This window comes from Neovison vison, chromosome 4 (genome assembly GCF_020171115.1).
Source record: "Neovison vison isolate M4711 chromosome 4, ASM_NN_V1, whole genome shotgun sequence".
In the NCBI taxonomy this organism is placed as follows: Eukaryota; Metazoa; Chordata; class Mammalia; order Carnivora; family Mustelidae; genus Neogale; species Neogale vison.
In genome coordinates, this window is record NC_058094.1 from 140,677,940 (window position 1) to 140,698,553 (window position 20,614).

General features: G+C 43.8%; 1 protein-coding gene across 1 annotated transcript in view; it reads left to right on the plus strand.

The window, feature by feature from the left end:
* The first annotated feature begins 1,695 nt into the window (after positions 1–1,695).
* The window catches only part of LAMB4 (laminin subunit beta 4), a 97,081-nt gene continuing 78,162 nt past the window's right edge, over positions 1,696–20,614 (plus strand). The window contains exons 1-5 of the mRNA XM_044245805.1: positions 1,696–1,784; positions 9,710–9,776; positions 14,411–14,568; positions 17,526–17,661; positions 20,131–20,204. Coding sequence (XP_044101740.1) covers positions 9,743–9,776; positions 14,411–14,568; positions 17,526–17,661; positions 20,131–20,204 — 402 coding nt within the window. The 5' untranslated portion in view covers positions 1,696–1,784; positions 9,710–9,742. The remainder of the gene's footprint in view (positions 1,785–9,709; positions 9,777–14,410; positions 14,569–17,525; positions 17,662–20,130; positions 20,205–20,614) is intronic.

A 20,614-nucleotide genomic window follows, 5' to 3' on the forward strand; every position in this document is an offset into this window, starting at 1 on the left:
AGGAACCTGAAGGAAGCCCGGTGAGGACGGAGCCTTTAAGTCCTCCCATTGGTGATGCTCTGAGATCCGGTGTGAGCCCCGCAATCGCTCTCTAAGAGGACAGGACGGTGTCCCAGTGCCAGCAAGCCAAGGCCCAAGGGAAGTCACTAACAGTGCCACAGGCCATCAAACACGTTTGTGCTGAGGGGGGAACCACAGAACTTTGGGGGAAGCAGAGGAAGACCATGTCCTTGTCCATCACCAGACCCCAGGCTGCGCTCAGAGAGTGTGATTTTATGTCTCAGGGCAATGGAAGGAACTTCAGCACAGTTGAGGTTCCCAACTTGGACAAAAGACTGGATAAAGGTGCCATTAACTGAGAAGGTAGGAAGATGAGGAAGAGGGAGGGGTTGGAACAGCAGAAGACTTCAGCTGTGAAAGTCTTAGGTTTGAGGTGCTGGTGAGTCACCCAGAGAGAGATGTCAGTAGGCAGGTGGGAGCATGGAACCAAAGCTCAGGAAGTAGGTGGGGTTGGAGATAAAGAAGGGGTTCGAGCCCTGAAACCCTCTGAATGAATTTGCGGGAGGAATATACACTCAGACTGCTCAGGTGATAAAGCCCAGGGGAAACACCTACGTTTAAGGGGAAGGTAGGAGACAAGAATGTTTTGTTTTATCTCTTTCATATGTAACAACATAAACATTGTTTGCTTAATGACTCACCGACACAGTCAAATCCAATTAAATAATGGAGCAACCAAGCCGATCACTCCCAACCTGGGAGGTACAGGATAGTGTTTCCAGAATTTTCATAGCAGAGCGTGTGCTACCCAAGTATCTGGGTAAAGGTGGAAAGAGATGATTTTCAAGGCTGGATGTGGAAAGACTGATCTTCTCTGCCATGTCCTCTCTTTGACAGATGTCGGTATAAGTCAATGAAATGGGTTAGTTAATTTTGTCTTAATGTTGCATTTGTAGAGAGTAAGTTTACTACCCAAATTCTAGAAGCCCAATTATTCCGCGGACTGTCTCGCTCTTGTCTCGCTCTTTCTTTCTTTCTTTCTTTTGGAGAAAACACAGATTGTTTTCTCCAAAGCACCAGAAGCGTGGTATCTGAAGGCAAAGCTGGATGGGCAAGCAAAAGACTATACAAGTTAGTGAACAATAAAAACAGTTGTGTTTATCAGCCACTCTTCTGCAGGGTGAGATTTACTTTGTAACGCATTAGGATAGTAAGTAGGAATATGCTTACGGCAATGTGCCTACAGCTTTGTTGGGGAGGGACTTAGAGCTGACTATTCATTCCTCAAGAAAGCCTGCGCCCAGGTTGCTTCGGGAGCACAGTGTGAGCCTCTGATTCTTGGAGTTTTCCTTCTTAATATCCTGCTGCTGAGGCAGCTAAGGGGAAGCTGCAACATTAGTTACAAATTTGGTAAGAAAGTTGAAATTTTTTGTTGTAACCCTGATTCAACTCCTCCCAGCCTTCACTTTCAGAAGTCTGGCATATAAATAAAGAATGTTTGCTGCAAAATAGAGCTCTTTGTATACAAGGGGTGTGGGGGGGGGGTGTGCGCGCGCCCGTGCACCTGCGCTGGCACGCACAAATGGCAAGTCAAAACCCAAGGCAAGTAACTTTACGCATCACCTTTTATGGCAGGTTTGGGAACATTTCTCATCTTTTCTTTCCCCTCCCTGTAGGTGCCTCAGGGGGAGAGGTTTTCTGCTTAAATTGACTCTCACTTTCAGGTGTGCCTTTACATGCCCTGTTTGCAGCCTGCGCCTCTCAACACAGCCTTGCAAGTCCCGGTGAGTCTTCTCTTCTCTCTCCCTGACATGTTGGCAGTTTGGGGATTAAGTGAAGGTATCAGCAAATTCAGGATTTTTTGTGTATGAGGGGAGCTAGCATAGAGTGTAGTATATCAGAGCATGGAGTGTACTTATTACCTTTACGGAATGATAATCAGATAACATGTATACACAAGACATGTACACACGGTACAATATCCAATGGGAAAAATGGGTGCTTAGCGGTGAGTGGGGTGCAGCCAATGCCTTGAGCTTTTCTGTTCTTTAAAGGAAGCTTCGAATGATGCAATGTTCAGCTGCACAATTTAAATTGTGTATTAGGTGAATAGTTATTTTTGCCATGGCGCTACAACTTGGGACAGTTGGGAAAACATTCCAATTGTGTAGAACTAACCATATCTTCAAAATGCATTGTTAATATCTTAGGTATGTACAAGTAGTCAGTTTTGAGGAGTGTATGGTGTATGCTGTAATTTAAGGGAAAGAGAGCTTTATAGCTTCATGTTCTGCATTCCTCACTGCGACACATTTTAAGGCAGCACAGTCGAAATATCTAATGATTCCTGATGTAATGTGGGAGGGAAAAAATGTGTTACACAGATAAGGGAAAGATTTCTATGAGAACTGTCATTTTCAAAAGTGTAAAATAACCCATTTAAAATGTGTGCTGGAAAAAGAATTAAGGGCTAGTACAAATATGTGGATTACAATTGTCCCCGTGTTAAAAATTACTGTGCAGTTTGCAGAAGGAAACCTGTAGAAAGGGTGTTTCCCACTCACTCTTTGCACCGGTGGGTCTGCCTAGGGCAGTGTTTGGACACTCCTGGGCAGCTTGACATTAAATGCCCCTGGTGTCCCCATCTGTTGCCTCCACATCGTTTTGACAAAAAAAAGAGAAGAAACTCTTTGACAAGCTGCCACCTTGAGCACGCCCTTCCAGTACAGGCAGATGAGATAATGGTAATTGTTAGTAAATTAAAATAGATTAGTAATTCTGGGAAATTAGTTATTGTCAATTTCACGTACTTCACCGTTTATTGCGACGTTTACCATTTACTATAGTTTGGGACCAGGGTCCTCTAGCGGCATTCACTAAACCATCACCAAAATGCATCCAGTGCCTTTGTAAATATATTTACATGCTCTTTCTGCAAATAAGGGGTGATATATATTTTTCTTCATTCCAATTACTTTTACAAATATCACTTAAACTCACCAGTGACTTTAGCAAGAAGGAAATTGCATGTGGCCTTTCGGAAGCTTCGCAAAGGTCAGGTCTGGTACAGCAAGCAGAAAAGCAGCACCAATGACGCAGAAAGCCTGCTGAAGGAAGGTATGGGGAACATGACCACCGCGCCCGAAAATGAGCTCTGTACAGCCGTGTATTTCACAGTGACTGGGTGGTTTTCAGAAATCAGACTTTGTGAAAGTTAATAGACTCTATAACATTCATCTAGCTTGGGACTTAGATCATCTCAAATGGGAAACAGAAAACTGGGAGCAGGACCAGACCTAAGAAGCTTATGGAAATGAAGGGTGTGGTGACAAGAGCCTGACTAAGGACACTATTGATATTTGGAGGTGGATAATCCTTCCTTAGGGGGATGGGGCTGCCCTGTGCACTGTAGGAGACTCTCCAACCTTGTCCCTGGCCTCCATCCACTAGATGTCAGTAGCTACCTCTGCCCAGTGTGACAGTCACAAATGTCCGCAGACCTTGTGTTCTCTGGTGGGCAAAAGGATCCTGAGAGCTCACTGTGCACAGGAGAAGCAGGAAAGCTGACCTGGGCCTCAGCCTTTCCTGTGTAATCACAGGGATCAGCCATAATCCACCTTCGCTGAGAAGGAAGGAGTTTCTATTTCAGGAGGTAGGATGGAGTGAGGGAAGATAGAAGGAATGAATTGGTTAACAGGATACCAAGAACCCATTGCAAAGTGACACAGAGAAATAAGAAAATGGGGGATGATTGAAGTCCCTTTGGCACATTTTGTTGGACATTTCAGGGAGAATATTTTTAGTAGCCTAAATTCATCAGAATTAACTCTCTTCTTCGTAGCCTGCGCCTCAGGGATTTCAGAGATAGCTGGGTTAAAGGATTTAAAACCCCAATGTTGGCTTTCCTTTGGGACCACTCCCACTACTCCCCTGGAGGAAAGGAAGCCTGGGACCCCAGCCCATTTTCTACCCAACACGCCACTGGGCCCTGTAGATCCCCACATGTGGAGGTTTCCACCCCAGGCCAGTTCTTTTGACCTGAAAAGCTATAAATCCTCCACAGGATGTGATTCAGGATTGTTTCCCTAAGCAAAGTTCTAGATCAATTCTAAATGGAGACAAGGACTGGGAATGGCTGAGCTCCTTTAGAGTTTCTTCCAGCTGTGATATGAAAACAAAATTGGGAGTGTGGATCGTGGTTACATCTGTAGCCCCAAGTAGATCTCCCAAGTGCCTCTTGTTACAGGATTTAAACCTTTAGGTTTAAAGACACCTCTAGATTCACACTGGGACTCTGGAAAGCAAAGACCTATGGAAACATGGAGAACGTCAGAAACTAGAAGCCACAGAATATTAGGTGGAGGGGGAAGAGGCAGAGAAAGGGCCTCATCAGGGAACACCCAGGGATCACGAAAACAAGGCCATAGCAGCCCCAGCATGGATGGGCCCCGCCCAGGGCACAGTCAAGGCCTTCAAGTCAGGACAGATGAGGTGAAGTTCGTAAGAGAGAGACAGTAATAAAAATCAAGCTGCAAGGCTACATATGCAGTTGGCATATGTGTTGGCAAATATGTTTGGTATTTTTCTCCATATCTCTGGGAACAAGAAGATGATTGTTGGCTTTCAAGTGCTTACAGTCTATGAGGAACATTTAGATGAGGTCATAACATTTGTTTAAGAAACAGAGTGTTTTTCTACGATTATGCACTTATCCCAAAGAAATGAAAAGACGTACATTCATATAAAAACTTGTCAATAAATGTTCATAGCAGCATTCTTCATAATAGCCAAAAAGTAGAGAAAAACATTCATGAACTGATGAATGGCTAAACCAAGTGGTATATCCATATAATGAAATATTATTCAGCAATGAAAAGGGATTGCTGTCCAAATAGCAGCTACAATGTGGGTGAACCTTGAAAATATTCTCACTAGAGGCCAGTCACAAAAGACCATATGTTGCATGATTTCATTTACATGAAGTATCCAGAACAGGCAAATCCACAGAGAGAGCAAATAGAATAATGGTTTCCAGGGGCTTTAGGAAGAGGCAGATGGCGGGGGGGGGGGGGCGGGAGGGGGTGGTGGTTAATGCCAAGAGTATGGGATTTCTTACCGGGGTAAGGAAAATGTTCTCAAGTTAGCGAGTGGTGATGGCTACACAACTCTGAAAAACTAAAAGCCGCTGTAAGGGTGAATTTTATGATACGTGAGTCATCTTAGTCAAGACGTTACCAAAAACTAAAGAGCAGAATATACTTTATGCCTTAAAAGAGGTCATAAGTGCTGTGGAGATGAGGGTACCCCCACTCAGAGAGATGGGATCCTTCCAAAGGAGAGACCTCATATAGGAGGGAAAGAAAGCGAACTCTCGTTTTTTTCTGCTTTCTCCCTGGAAGCTCATTAATAATAAAAAAATCTGCTAGTCGAATGGGAAGAACCACTTTGGGATATAGAGAACCAGAAAAAGAAGGCCTTCATGGAGCAAGCTCTAAGAAGAGCAGGCACACTCGGACGGGAATGTCTAGCTGAGGCAGAGCTCAGTGATGGGTGCCCACTCTGTCTCCCCAGTACCACAGCCTGGACCTGCAGTGCCTTAAGTGGGGGACCCGCCCCCCGGCCAGGCAGATAGCGGGGAATGCACACGGCACAAATTAGGTTCTCGTGCGGTGTTATAGCTGTTCCCAGGAGCAGCAGCAGCTCTGGTCTTCAGCCTTTAGACCCAGGAGTTACTGATGAGCAGCGGTTCTCAAACTTGGGCATACCTCAGCCTCCTCTGGAGGGCTTTGTAAAAGCATACAGTGCTGGGCCCCATCCCTAGACTTTCTGAATCTGTGGGTCTGTGCCGGGGCCTGATCATTTGCAGGTGACGCTGATGCCACTGATCCAGGAGGGTGACCGACATTGGAGAATTTGCCCAGACCAAAGGGCATCCCAAGGACACTGGGATGAACTGGTCACGTTGTTAAAGCCACTGGCCACACATCAAGAACAACTGTTTAAGGAGAGGAGATCAAATTTAGATTGGGAAGCATGAGAGAGAGGGATCAAGGATGACCCTCAACATTCTGGTCTAAGCAAGTTGGGTCACGGTAACCCTCAGCGGCTCCCACACTTCCCTGCTTATTGGAATGACCTAGAATGTGGACACGTTGACAGCTGGGTCCCACTCCAGCCATTCCGACTGAGCATCCATAGCTTAAAAATCTCCCCGGGTATATACAATGGAATATTACTCAGCCTAAGAAAGGAAGGAAAATCTGTGACATGTGTCACAACACGGGTGAACACTGGAAGTGGTATACTAAGTGAAATGAGCCTGTCACAAAAAGACAGACACCGTGTGCTTGTCCCTGAATGAGGTACTTGGAGTAGTCAGATCATGGCGGCAGAAACCGGATCGGTGGTTGCCAGGGGCTGCAGGACAGGAGAGGGACGAGCTCTTTCATGGGTCCAGAGTTTCTGTTTTGCTAGATGGAGAGAGTTCTGGGGATTGGCTTGCCCAACAACGGGAATGTATTTAACCACTTTCCAAATGATTAAGATGGTAGATTTTAAGTTATGCGTACTGTATCAGAAAATAAATGAGTCTTTTTAAAAAGAAGTAATGAAAAAATAATCTTCCTGGGGGTGTCTGAGCTGCCACGGCCAGGGCTGTGGAGGTGCTCAGCCAGTAGGGGAACTGGCGATAAGCCTAGGAATTCTGCACCGAGGACCTGGGGATATGTGTTGAGCAATTGTGAGTAAGGGAATTGTACCTATTTTAGTCTAGCTTCGGTTCCCCTTCCAGTTCTCTCTCCTTTGGGGCAGGTTGGGCTGGAATCCGGCAGATGCATGCTGCAAAGTTCACTTCCTTGTATCATGATCTTTGCTGCTGCTTAAAGATACTTAGGAAACTGACAAAATTCCCAGGAGTTCATTTGCGTCACAGATGTGTGATGAACAGTGATACTGAGAAAGATTTGTCCCCCCAAGTGCTCTGCCAAAGGCATCCCTTGCTTTTCTTTTTTTAAATTTAAATTCAATTAATTAACTTATAACATATTATTCATTTCAGGGGTCCAGGTCTGGGATTCACTAGTCTTATGTAACACCCAGAGCTCATTACAACACATACCATCCCCACGGTCTATCAATCAATAACCCCATCCCCACCCCCTCCCCTCCAGCAACCCTCCATTTGTTTCCTGTGATTAAGAATCTTTTACGGGGGGCACCTGGGTGGCTCAGTGGGTTAAGCCTCTGCCTTCAGCTCGGGTCATGATCTCAGGGTCCTGGATCAAGCCCCGCATTGGGCTCTTTGCTCAGTAGGAAGCCTGCTTCCTCCCCTCTCTCTTACTTGTGATCAATCTCTCTGTCAAATAAATAAATAAAATCTTAAAAAAAAAAAAAAAGAATCTCTTACGGTTGTATCTCCAAAGGCATTCCCTTCACACGAGCTTTTTGCTCCTGTGGTCAACCCAGCAGGTCTTCTCCTTTCTCTCTAAACCTGGGTGGTTAGAATTGTGCCCTCCGCATCCCTCCCACCTTCCCAGGGGAGGGAGACTTTAGTCCACGGTCTGTAACTGGGAACAGTGTTTCATTTTGGAATCTGCCCCATGAGTGGACTCCCCCCTGGAGAGAAGCAGGGACGCTCGGGTATTTCCTGCGTAATTTCCACGGCTTTCAGCAGCCCCGAGCCTGGGTCATTTCAAGCCCTGAACTGTAGGCTCTTCACACGCATCATGATCTCCCCGAGCTCAATTTCTCTGGTCATGGAGAAGAAAACCTGCACACTTCACTTGTGCTGCCCATTCTTGTTGGAAGGATAACCACGTTGTTAATCGTCCTGCATCTGACAGAATGAAGCGCAGGCTGGGGTTCTGAATCCAGGACAATGTCAGGGTGGAGGATTTCACAGTATCAAGAGTGAAGCTGAGGGAGGAGCCCAAGCCACATGCCCTGATTGGGGAAAAGGCGACAAGAAGGCGTGCCACCCAGGAAAAGCACTCGGGTTTTCCCGTACAGAAGGGATCTCCTGAAGGCTCCATTCTGGAATCTCCTGGAGGTCTTGACAAGGTTTTGTACGCAGGGAGCCATCCAGAATCACAGGCTTGTGTGAGGGATAGGACCCATCTTCAGCTGGAGATGCTGCGGAGGGCAGTGGTTCCCAGTGACTCATCTCAGGACATCGGGAGGTCCGAGGAAGCCCAGGCTGGGGGAGGAGATCGGGTCACAGAAGGGAATTCCCATAAAATCAGGCATTTAAACAAAAGACTTCATAAGGAGGCTGGCGCTTGAGTGTAGGAGGGTGGCTTTCAAGGCAAAGCGAAGAGCGAGAGAGGAGGGTTCGGAGAGCGGAAAGCCCGGCACATCAGGTTAGCGGGACTCAGAGCGTGGGCAGGGAGGAACACAAAGAATTCGCTAGGAAAAGCCTCAAAAGATGGAAGCACAAAATTAATTCTCGCCTGTAAATACATGGAAAAGCATTTTTATACTCACTACTATCTAAATGGAAACATTAAAACAATGACAATGAGGTAGAATTTTTTGCTCTTTAAATGGACAGATCTTTAAAAATTCATAATACTCCGTGTTGGGAAGGTCACAAGTGAGCAGCTGTTCTCATGGGCTGTCGGTGAGAGAGTACACTGGGACCAAATGTCCACACGGCACGTTGGCAGTATCAGCTTTATACACACACGTGCTACATACATCTAGTATGTATGTATGCACGTGTGTATGTACTCTTGGCTTACACACGTATATGTTTGCGTGCACACAGACACCCAAACCACACATGCTCTTTGATCCATTCTTTGCACTCCACTTAATATATCCTGGGGAAAATTCAGGATGTGAAGAAAGATTTAGCAAAAACACCTACAACAGGAAAATACTAGAAACAAAGCACACATTGACCAAGAGGAGATTCGTTAAATTGTGGTTCCTGCCTTCAGAGGAATACTCTCCAGTAATTTAAAAATACTGGTGCAGGAGAGCATTTTACCTTCTCTCCTCCCAACCCCGCCAGGCTGGTATTTGCTCATTTCTATCAGGCTTCCCCACAGAGTGACTTGGGGGCGCCCTCCATCCAGAGGGACATAGCTGAATCTGCAAACGGGGATACAGGTTTGGTCTATGGAAGCCCCCAGGTGATCCTGTTGTCCCTCAGTAGGCTGAAAAATTACTGATGTAAAATTATATTTGCTGGCACAGAGAGATGTCTGGGATGCGTTGATTGAAACAAGCATACAGTATGTTATCATTTTTTTAAAATTCTTATGTGAAAGGGAAGCACTATGGAAAAACACATAGCAAGATATTAACCGCTGTCTCTGGATGGTAGTACTTCGGATAATAATTCCTTCACTTTGCCTGTCTGATTTTTCTACTTTTTCAAGAATGAGTATATCTTGATTGCATAATTTTAAAAAAATTTTCTAAACAGTAAAAGGGCAAAAATAGGTTAAAATAAAAATATACAAAGGAAATCATATTTGTTTCATATTAGTTCCTGCAAACTATTGTATTATTTGAATTCAAGAAAATAGAAGACAAATATTGGGTAAAAATTTTATATACTCCTACTTTTTAAGAAATTGGACACTGTAGATATTTTGTGCCCCTAAAGAATTGTCAGATTTTCAAATCATTCAAAATTGATGGCAATTATTGATTTTGTCAGTGACTGACTTTAACCTCTTTTCTTTTTTTTTTTTTAACCTAGCAAAACTGAATTTAATCAGCTCCTGACAAAAGAATGCAATTTCAACTGGCCTTTTTTTTGCACCTTGGTGAGTATTCGTGGTTGAAATCCATTTTCTACTTTTCCTGAATTGTTCTGAAATATTTAGTAAAGATTTTTAAAAACATATCCACCTCTCTTTTTCTGTTCTGTTTGTTCTCATGGTTCTTCTGTTGCATGGTTGCCACCAGTAACTAGAAAATTACACTCTGACCTGTTACTCACACATAGCTATTTCAACAAACTTTAATGGAATATTACTATCAGCAGATAAGTAAGATACTGAGGAAAGTAAAAATACTTTAGATTCTTTACAAGTAGAATGCATTTTAATTTTTAAATAGAGGCCCATTTGAATGTAGCACTTGTCCCAGTAATGAGGTCTTGTGAAGAATTCACAGGCAAAATTCCCTCTTCTGAGTAAGCAGCAGCAGCAGCAGCAACTTTCCACTGAAGGGCCAAATCCTCCACGCCTCTGCCATCTTTAATAAACTGAGAATAATTTACATTAGTCATAGAGAGGATGTTTCCAACAATTACGCTCTTTGATCCTGACTTTTCTGTAACAGCTTTGCTTCTAGTTGCTAAGTGCTAACTAAATTGCTTAGAATCTTCTCTTCAAAGATTCATGCTGAATTTCTTCATGGCAGCAAGGAAGGATCTCATGTTTCAATGTTGCTATTCCCAAACCCCGAGGCAATCTCCCAGTTAGATTTGCTGGTGGTGGAGGAAAGAAGAAACAAGAAGGAAATGTTCATGGGTTCTCTGTTGGAAATTCTCTGCCTTGGGGAGATGAGCCACAAATTGCTGGGAGCAGAGACTTTTACACTGCCTCTCCCCCAGGACAATGAAATTTAGGTCTGGCCTCAGACGGTCAGAAAAGAGCTGTTTCCCTCTATATCTGCTTCGGGTGCTCTTTTTGGGACTAAACTCGTGTGCAAAATCAGAAGCAAGTACTGAGGATCGCTGAACCTCCATATAGGATGGCTTCCCCACAACTTGCCAAAATCCTAAACCACAGCACGGTTGCTCAGAGACCCCTTCTCCATCAGGAGACCTTTCTCTAGGATGAAAGATCTTCAAAACCAAATTAGCTCGGGCAGAAAAGGACCTCGTGGTGCGTGGCTGGCTCAGTTGGGGGGAACGTGCCGCTCTTGATTTTGGGGTTATAAGTTTGAGCCCCATGTTGGGTGTAGAAATTACTTAAAAAAAAAAAAAGTCTTGAGGGGGCTCCTCAGTGTCTCCGTGGGTTAAAGCCTCTGCCTTCAGCTCAGATCATGATCCCAGGATCCCGGGCTCTCTGGTTGGCAGGGAGCCTATTTCCTTCTCTCTCTCTCTGCCTGCCTCTCTGCCTAATTGTGATCTCTGTCTGTCAAATAAATAAATAAAATCTTTTAAAAAAAAATCTTAAGAAAAGACCTCACTACAGTAGATCCTGGGTTTCCAACTGTAAGCTTACCCTGATCTAACCCAAATCTCTAGGATTGCCTGTAGTCAAACTATAAACCATATCATCAGCTTGGGCATTTTCTGGTTTGTAGTTCAACCACAGGCATTTCTATAAGAACTGGAGCCTGTTTAAGCGCTTAGTCTTGCCTTCTGACTAAGGAAGATTCAGAGAAAGAATCCTAATATGCGCATTGACCAGGTTTTAGGAACTAGAAACAAAGTACAGAACTTACCTAACACACATTCTTTGTAAATTTTCTTACCCAGAGTAAGTAATGTGTGTGTGTATGTTTACAGCCTTTAAACTCCAACGTGAACTCTAAAGTATATGAAAACATCCCACGTGTTTAAGAAAATGAAAACAACATACAAAATGAGAGATTATATAATAACTGTTATTTCTACAAAATGATGCTTTATGGAGCTGTGCATTTTCTTTAAATGACCAGGTCTCCTCTAAGTTCATATTTAACCAGATCCTATCTTCAAAATGCATGTTGTTTTGAGGAATGCATTGATTCTCTAAAGACATAAGGATCTTTATTCTCTGAATCAATTCCAACCTGTTGCTAATGGGATAATCTGGTGGTTGAAAATTTCAACTCAGGAAGGGTATTGCTAAGGCTCTCTCTGTTCAGGCATGAAGCTTTAACTGCTTATGCTGCTAGCTACTTTTTGCCAAGTATTTGAGGCCGGAAATTCATATTCGCATTTAGACTATTACAAGAATAATAGTTCAATTTCCCTAAGTCCTGGGATACTTTTATTTCTGAAAAGTACACATCTGATCAAAACAAGTTAGGCCAAGTCAAGTTATAAAAACATGTTAAACCTCTAAGGCAGCAATTCCAATAAAAGAATTCAGGACGGAACTTGTCTAGAAGAATAAATCCCTGGAAGGGAAGTCTTAGCTAATCCACACATAACAGCATTAGCAGAGATTTTTAAATCTGACCTTGTCTTTAAAAGCCTCTATCTTTGGGAGTCCAAACTTCTGATTGGTAATTTATCCTACAGATAAAAGGAGATCTGGGTTTGGATTATTGGGTGAGTAAAAGGAAAAAAAAATCCATGTTAACCAACCTGGGATCATTTATTATACAATGAAACAAAAGTATGCAACGGTGCTAACTTTTTGTTTGCACGTATCTTCAAGAAGGAGAAAGCACTGTTGTGTCTTTGCTTTGGAATCAGAGTAATCTTTGCAATGAAAGTGAAGACAGAAAATTCCTTGTCCAAAGGGGGATCTGGTACCTGCATGGAAGGAGACATTATGTGTCATATTCTTAGCTATAGAACTGTGATCTGTGTATTAATGTCTGATAATAATCACAAAATGACCAGATTAAAAGAATAGTTTATATGGGAAATGTGGACCTAAGAGAAAGAAAACACTACTTTTCAATAGCTTCTATTTTTGGTGGAAAAGAAACCCCTGCAATGGATTTTGCAATGCAAAACAAGACCATAAAAAAATTCTTATTGTTTTACAGTTGAGAAAGCTGGAGAGAAACCAAGCTTATTGCACAGTATGGGAATAATTTTCCATTTTATGCCCATCCCTCTCCTGTCTGCTGGAATCAGGGCTTGACATAAATCTCTGTGTCTCAAGGGAAAAGTATAGAAGAGCAGCTAGAATAGGCCGTGTATGTGCATATTATTGTAGAGTGTACAGTTTACTTGATTTACCGTCCAGAGGCTGATGGGGTGATTTTGAAGGGGCAGAGGATTCTGTGGGTTTTTGCACTTTTTATTTTGAGATTATTACCGGTTCTCATGCAGTTGTACGAAATTATATAGAGAGAGCCCATACGCCTTTCACCTAGTTTCCCACAATGGTAACCCCCCCATCCCACACCCCCACACCCCCCCATGAAGAAATTGACAATGAAATTTACAGTGTTATACTCAGGTGACCTTATTCAGATTGTATCAGTTTTACACCCACTCATGTGTGTGTATTAAGTTCTATGCAGTTTTATTTGTGTGACGATCACTGAAGATCCTGAACAGCTCCATTACCCTCAAGGAGCCCTAGTATGACCCTTTTCTGTCCACACCCTCCTCCCTACCTCCCTAATCCCTGATAATCACAGATCTGTGCTCCATCTCTATAATTACGTCTTTCAAGAAATGGAGCCATGCAGTGCATAACCTTTTAATTGGCTTTTTTCATTCAGTATAATTTGCAAAATTTTCATTTTGATGAGGTCCAATTTATCGATTTTTCCTTGGACAGATTGTGCTCTTGTTGTCAATCCTAAAAATCTTCACCTAGTCCTAAGTCTCAAAGACTTTCTCCCATGTGTTATAGTTTTATAGCTTTACAGTTTTATATGTTACACTGAAGTCCAGGCCCGTTTTGTGTTAATATTTGTATAAGGTGCAAGGTATTGGTTACAGTTCATTTCCTTGCCTGTGGGTGTCCCGTTCCTCCAGCCCTATTTGTTGAAAGGCTAGCCTTCCTCCTTTGAACTGCCTTGGTGCCTCAAAAATCATTTGGGCATTTTTGCGTGGGTCTGGAACTCCATCTCTCACAATATCCCAAAGGGGCATGATTTGTTCCGTGGTGAGTCCAAACCCAGCAATCCAGGTTATAAAGGGGGTCAGTTGAGTTTACCTGTTTTAAGAGAAAGTTGTTTCCCAAGGATTTCTTAAATTCTCTGATTGACTTTGTACAGGTTGGAACAATAAGTATAAGAGGCTAGATTAAGATTTTCCTTCCTGGTGTCTATGCACATTATTGTCATAATGTGCATAACTAGAAATCATAAAATTTCTAATACGTACAGGCTGTCTCAAGGTAGGTTTCCTCCATGCAGAGCCTGAGACAGGGATTTATGTGTCAGTGATTTAGTGAGGGAAGACTCTGAGGAGTAAGAGTGAGGAGGTGGAAGCAGGACATGGTTCCAGCAGGAGTGGGGCTTCAACCTCCTCCATGAAAGGTTCTGAGCACAAACCGCACCACGGAGTTGCCCCCAGCTGGAGCTAGTGGTGCCAGCCTTATGAATTGTGTCCATCGGTCACTGGCTAGGGCTGACCCAGGTGGCGTCATGAACACAGATGGTAAACCTGGCAGGCTAAGAGATTTCCATTAGGCCAAGAGCACAACCAACATCAATTTTTATTTTAAAAATAAATAGGACTCTTAACTTTCCAACTTAACCGGTTGCTTCTTTAAGCCCTTTGCTACCCTTAGACTGCCTTGTATGCAACGTGTCTGTTGTGTTCAAGGGTTGTTCAGTTACATGAAAGCCCACGATGAATGCAAAACGGGCTCCTGTCACCCCACCACCGGTGATCTCCTGGTGGGTCGCAGTGCACAGCTCACGGCTTCTTCTACCTGCGGACTGGACGGAGCCCAGAAATACTGCATCCTCAGCTACCTCGAGGTGGGTGGGTCCTGGTTTATTTGTTAGGATATTATTCTGTTGATGACATGGATTTTTCCAAGTATATCAGGGATGGGAGCAGCCCGGCAACATGAAAGGAAGACACATCACCCTTTCCTGAACATCAGAGGCACAGGTCAAACGATTCCAAGTCCAGGAGCCCTGGACTGATCAGGAAATAGGGAAGATCTGCTTCTTCTCTTTCTTTTTACCTTTAGGATTAGACAGAAAAGCCTCCTTGGTTCAGTCTTTGAAGGCAATTACTATACAATGTACTGTTCTTCCTAGCTGCATTAGTGACTCCTGGAGAGTAAATTTAGTTGACGGATCAGTGAAGAGCAAAGATTCCTCAGGGTCTCAAGGCCATTAGGCTGAATGTGAGTTCTCATTGTCCTGCCTCAGGGATGGGGGTGGTTGTAAGGACATCAAATTGATGGTATGCCAGCCTTGCAATGCCACTTGGAAATTGTCTTGTCTAAAGGCCAAAAGATTCCAATATGAACATATTTTCATGCCTTTTTCGCCCCTTAAAGACAAGTTTTATAAAAGGACCAGCTGCTTCACAGTCGTTTCCTTCTCCATGCTCTGGAAGGAGTTCGAGCATCCAAGGTCATCTGAGTATCCTACCTGCCGAGGAGCCTGGGGCCATCACGTCAACCCTCTATTTAAGAGGATGTGCAGGAAGGAAGTTGGACATAAGCCTAATGTTAGTGGCCAAGGCTTTTCCATGTATTGTTCATTGAAAGCAACTCCTGGAGGTCTCTGGGAAATGCTTTGTATTCTAATTGGTTTCTAGTAAAAGAGGATGATTATAAATAAGTGGAGACAATACCTGAGTGCTTAGCGCTGTTCTAAGTTTGGGAGGGACATGTGTCAGAAAGCAGAGTCTCTACATGTGCAAGGAAATGACACAATAGAAGTTTTGTTCAACTCTAGGCCAGGTGGGATGGATGGCCCTTCCAGTGACTTCACTAATTCCAGGCCCTCTGGCCAAAGAAGTGGTTCTCAACTCTAGTATTAGAAACGCTCCATCTCTGACATCACCCATCTTGTTCTCCAACCACTGGCATTTTGCTGACTGTTGCCATAGCCAACTCATGACATACTCTGAAAATAATTAGGTTGTGGTACTCCTATCTTTCAAAGTCACACCACCAAAAGTAGAAGTAAATCAGACTTCAAGGTTTCTTTTGTCTCAAGATGCCAGACATCTTAAAATCTTAGAGCTGGGAAAAAAAATCTCAGAATGTCTTCAGGCTGACCAAGTGTTCTGGATAGGGCTACAAAGATGAGCTTCTTAAACATTTGTGCAACACAGAAGGTGGTTCTTATCTCCGACAATTATGTAACAAATTATTACCAAGCAAAACATTTTTCTTGGAAGCTTCAAGTCAACATTGACCCACAGTGTTACCCAGGTTGGGACTCCCCCTTTTGGTTAACTGCAACTAAGCAGCCCATGTAGCCAGTCCATCAAAGACTAGGTTTCTAAAAATATTTGCAGAATAAGCTCCCAAATTAAACATTTTCCCCCAGTTATTTCCGTAGTACTATTGGAAATCTTTTGAAGTCTTGACATCTTTTGATGGAATCATAGGGTTTCTGCTGCTTCCAGAACTGGTCTGGGGCAAGACCCCCCATGCAGAGTAGGTCTCATTTCCATTGCTCCTTAATTTCCAAAAGGCATTTAGGTGTTTTTTGTAAGTGTAAGGCTTGTAATGGTCAGTTATTCTAAAGAGATTATATGGCTTTCTTGAAAGGCTGGTTTACTTTGACAGATGTTAGCTAAAATAGCCATCAAAATCACCATGCATTTGGTCAACAAGTTTTACTGAGCATCTCCTATGTGCCAGGCACTGTTCTGGGTAAGGAGGATACAACCTTATATAAAACAAAGTCCTTGCCTTCGTTCCACTTAAATTCTAATGATGGAGACAGACAATAATCCAACAACTATCTAATCAGTATCAAGTAATGATAAGGGCTTAGGAAATATCACAAAGCAGAGGAAGAAACAGTGGCAGAGGCCCTAAGGGTAGGGAGATGGTGATATTTTAGGCAGACATCTCTCTTAGATGAGGGCAGTTAAACAGAGCCCCCAAAGAAGGGAAGGAGTGAGAGATGCGACTATTTGAGGGCTGGAGAAGAGGGGAGATGAGAACAGCTTGTGTCAAGACCGGAGGGCAGTTAAGTTCCTGGTGAACTCAAGAGGAGAGAGTGTTGGTAGAGTTGAGTGAATCTAGGAACAACTCGATTGTTAAATGTGGCTGATAGATGCAAATTGGGCAAACTCGAAGGCCAGTATTGACTGTTGTAATCTTTGGAAGTCCATCCCAAGTTAAGGAGTTCCAATTCACTAGTAAGACCTTCTAGTCTGCAAGACAAGGGGGGCAGGCCTCCCTATTACAAGTTCAATGAGAGTCTTTTACAAAATCCACATGATTTTACAAAACCCACGATGTAGAGGTTTTGGTGACCGCAAGTTTTTCTGCCAAAAACTATGTCCGAGAGAGAAAGGAGGATGGTTGCTGAAAACCTGGTGGCCAAGTGTTCCATTAATTTCTTGCCAAATAGTCTTTTTCTAACTGAAGAAAGTAATCCCTACTCAAAGATGGTGTCCTATTTCTCTATAGTTTAACGTAACCTCCAGGCCATCCACCTCTTCTTTAGGACAAAAATTAGTAAATTTGTGAAAGACAAATTTATGTGGAACTACGAATTTGCATTTTTACCTCAAATATATCAATCTATAAAATTTCTGGGTCATATTTTTATTGCATCTGTCATTGTTGTTAAGTACCTATTGATGGAAACATTGATGTCTTGTTATTTCCTTTGCTCTTTATTTTTAGTCATATTGAAAGACAAATATAGCAAGTACAGCTTGTTTTTAAATTCAGATCAACAATAAGTAATTATGACTCTTTATTTCTGATCTAAATGATGGTCTTTTCCAGGGGGAGCAAAAATGTTTCATCTGCGACTCGAGATTTCCATACGACCCCTACTCCCCATCCCTCAGCCACACCATTGAGAATGTAATTACAAGTTTTGAACCAGAGAGAGGAAGGAAATGGTGGCAATCTGAGAATGGTATGACTGAGTTCCTTTGCAGTTTTTCATTTTTCTATATTTTTAATAAGATGTCTTTTGCACTATATGATCAGAACAATTTCACAGCCAGGAGCCCTGTTGGAATGGAACAGTCTCTACAGAGAGTGTAAGACCGCAAGACCGCGTGTAAGAACAGACGGGATTTTCATTTCAGGAAAGGTTATTTTCCTCCAGAGAACTCAATGTATTTTAAGCATCTAACTCCGAGTGCTTCGCTCTTTCCATGTGCGGGAAGAAATTACCTGTGCCTCCTTTTGTTCCTTGTGGAAAAACAAAACAAAACAGGACACTTGCAAGGTGCTGGTAAATGCAGGCTAATATAAAACACGCTGGTGTACGTGGAATTAAGGATGCCCCGGGGGAAATCTGAGGGATAGCACCGTGTACTTTTTCCTTCTGCAGCACATGTGGGGAGAGAGAAAAAGAACATTTCATTTCTTGCTGGGAGCCAAGTATTTTCATATAAAAGTTGAATTGAAAGGATAGTTGGTACTAACTGAAGGTCTTTCCTTTCCTGGGTCGGTGCCCTTCCTGGTTTGTGAACGATTGTGGTAGTTAGGCTTCTGTCGGCCCTCACTGTCCCCATTTCCGAGGTGCCCCGATCAGGACTGGACGGGGATTCCTCACGTCCCACCCCAGCCTTGGGCCTTACGTGCTGGAGTGGATGAAGGCCGGCTCCCTCATGCATGGCTCCTCTTTAACCCATCTGGGACCCTCAGCCCACAAATAATTCCATTTGCCACATCTCTATACATTATACTGGGGCTACAGTCCCCCATCCTCTTCAGACGCCCAAGCATATTTCCCACAGTGGATCTTAGCCCACTGGGGATCATGGGAATAATCATACTGTGTAGGATGATAATATACAGGGCAAACATAATACGAGGCTCTTATTCTATACCATCCATCGGGCAAGCAGAGGATTGGTGTCTACTAAAAATGCCAGCTCATTTGGGATCCCGGTTACTCATCTCTAGCTGAGCTCTCCTTAGTGCATGGACTGGCTTTGCCACAGCCGCCTGCCTTCACTGATGCCGTTTTTGCTGAACAGCTGGTTTTTTTTATTGTTCTTGAGAGAGAGAAAGCGTGCGTGCACAAGCAGGGCGTTGAGAAGCAGAGGGAGAAGCAGACTCCCGTTGAACAGGGAGCCTGATGTAGGTCTCGATCTCAGGACTCTGGGATTGTGAGCTGAGCTGAAGGCAGATGCTCAACAGACTGAGCCACCCAGGCGCCCTGCTTAACAGCTGTTTTAAACCACGTGTCCAGCATTTGTCCGCATCTCCTCATGGAGGGAGCGCCCCTCTGACGAGGTTTGCATAGAACAAGTGTTCTCAGCCAAGAACTTGGAGAGGGGAAAGGAGATTTCCTTTCTAGAAAGGGTGAGGCGCCCTTGACCCAGAGCCAGGAATGGGGCTGCCCTCTGAGCAGCAAGCCCTCCCGGGAGGTGTGATTCACCCCCAAAGAGAATGGCCTCCCATTCTCTATAGCCCAGTTACTGCTCTCTGGGCTCTGTTGTTCCGTCCTGGAGCCCCTCGCCACGTGTTCTCCAGGGCACTTAGGACACGGCTGACCGGAAGGGAGATGTGCTCGCAGTGTAAAACCACTCCAGATTTCTAAGACTTCATCTGGAAAAAATGAAGCATTGTTAATAGTTAACAGAGAGCATTATTAATTTTTTCAAAAATATTGACCACATGTTGAAATGAGGCTGCTTTTGATATATTGGGTGCAATTCATTAAAATTAGTTTCACCTGCTTATTTGTAATTTTTGATGTGTGGCTGCTAGAAGATCTTAAATGACACGTGTGACTTCATGTGACTTCTATTCCCACAGGATAGGGCTGCTCTGGAGCAATCAGGGCTTCTGTTAGGTCAGGAGTGGGGCTGGTCCTCCACGTCCAGGCTGCAGGTCGAGGGCCGCTGACTCTCTCAGGGCAGAGTCCCGGCTGGGCAACCTCTCTTCCTCGGTCCCGGGGGGAGCCGCAGAGCCTTGCTCCACGGGGAACAGGTCAGCTCTGTTCTGGGCTCAGTGACAATGAAACTAGGCCAAGGGATTGTTAAGCAGCTGCTGAAAGAATAGGGGGTGTCGGTTTTACCCGGCTCTGGCTTGCTCACTCCCAGTTACGCACACATGAGTTCAAGGACATGCATTCCCACCTTCCACCTATGGGGACCGACCCGGAAGTCCCTTGCAGGGATGTAATCCTGCTACCATAACATGAATGTGGCGCACAGTCCCGGTAAACCCTATGTTGCTCTCAAATAGACCTTCTCCTGCACATGGAGTGTTAGGGGAAATCATTGGAGGAGACCGGGAAAGAGTGTGGATCCCCAGCTATGTGATTTCAACGGGTTTTACTAGGGGCAAGCCACAGGGGGGATTAATGTGATCAATAGGGGTCTCTCGAAATCACTCATTTTCTTCTTTCTGGATTTTTCTTTAGGTGTTGATCATGTCAGCATCAGATTGGACCTAGAGGCATTATTTCAGTTCAGCCACCTCATTCTGACCTTCAAGGTACAGATGTGTGGGCTTGCTGCCCCCTCTCTCTACCTATCAGATGTGGGCTTGCCTGGGAGTGCACTTCCTCGCTTCCTGGCAGAGTGCAGAGGGCTTTGTAAATCTCTACTGAAGCTTTGTCATTTGGGTTTTGGTTCCTGAGCGGAAAACAGAACAAAAAGAACAACAAAAAAAAAAAACAACAGAACAACAACAACAACAAAAACCCAAAACCCCACTGTTCATTAGTTAATCACTTAGATGGTCAACAGAAGAAAGAAAGAAAGAAAGAAAGAAAGAAAGAAAGAAAGAAAGAAAGAAAGATCTTACAAGATAGACTAGAAAGGAAAACTCCAAGCCCTGGGGTGATATGGACTGCAAGAAATGGAAAAATATATTTAAGGAGTAAAAGGAAGGAAGTGGAGATT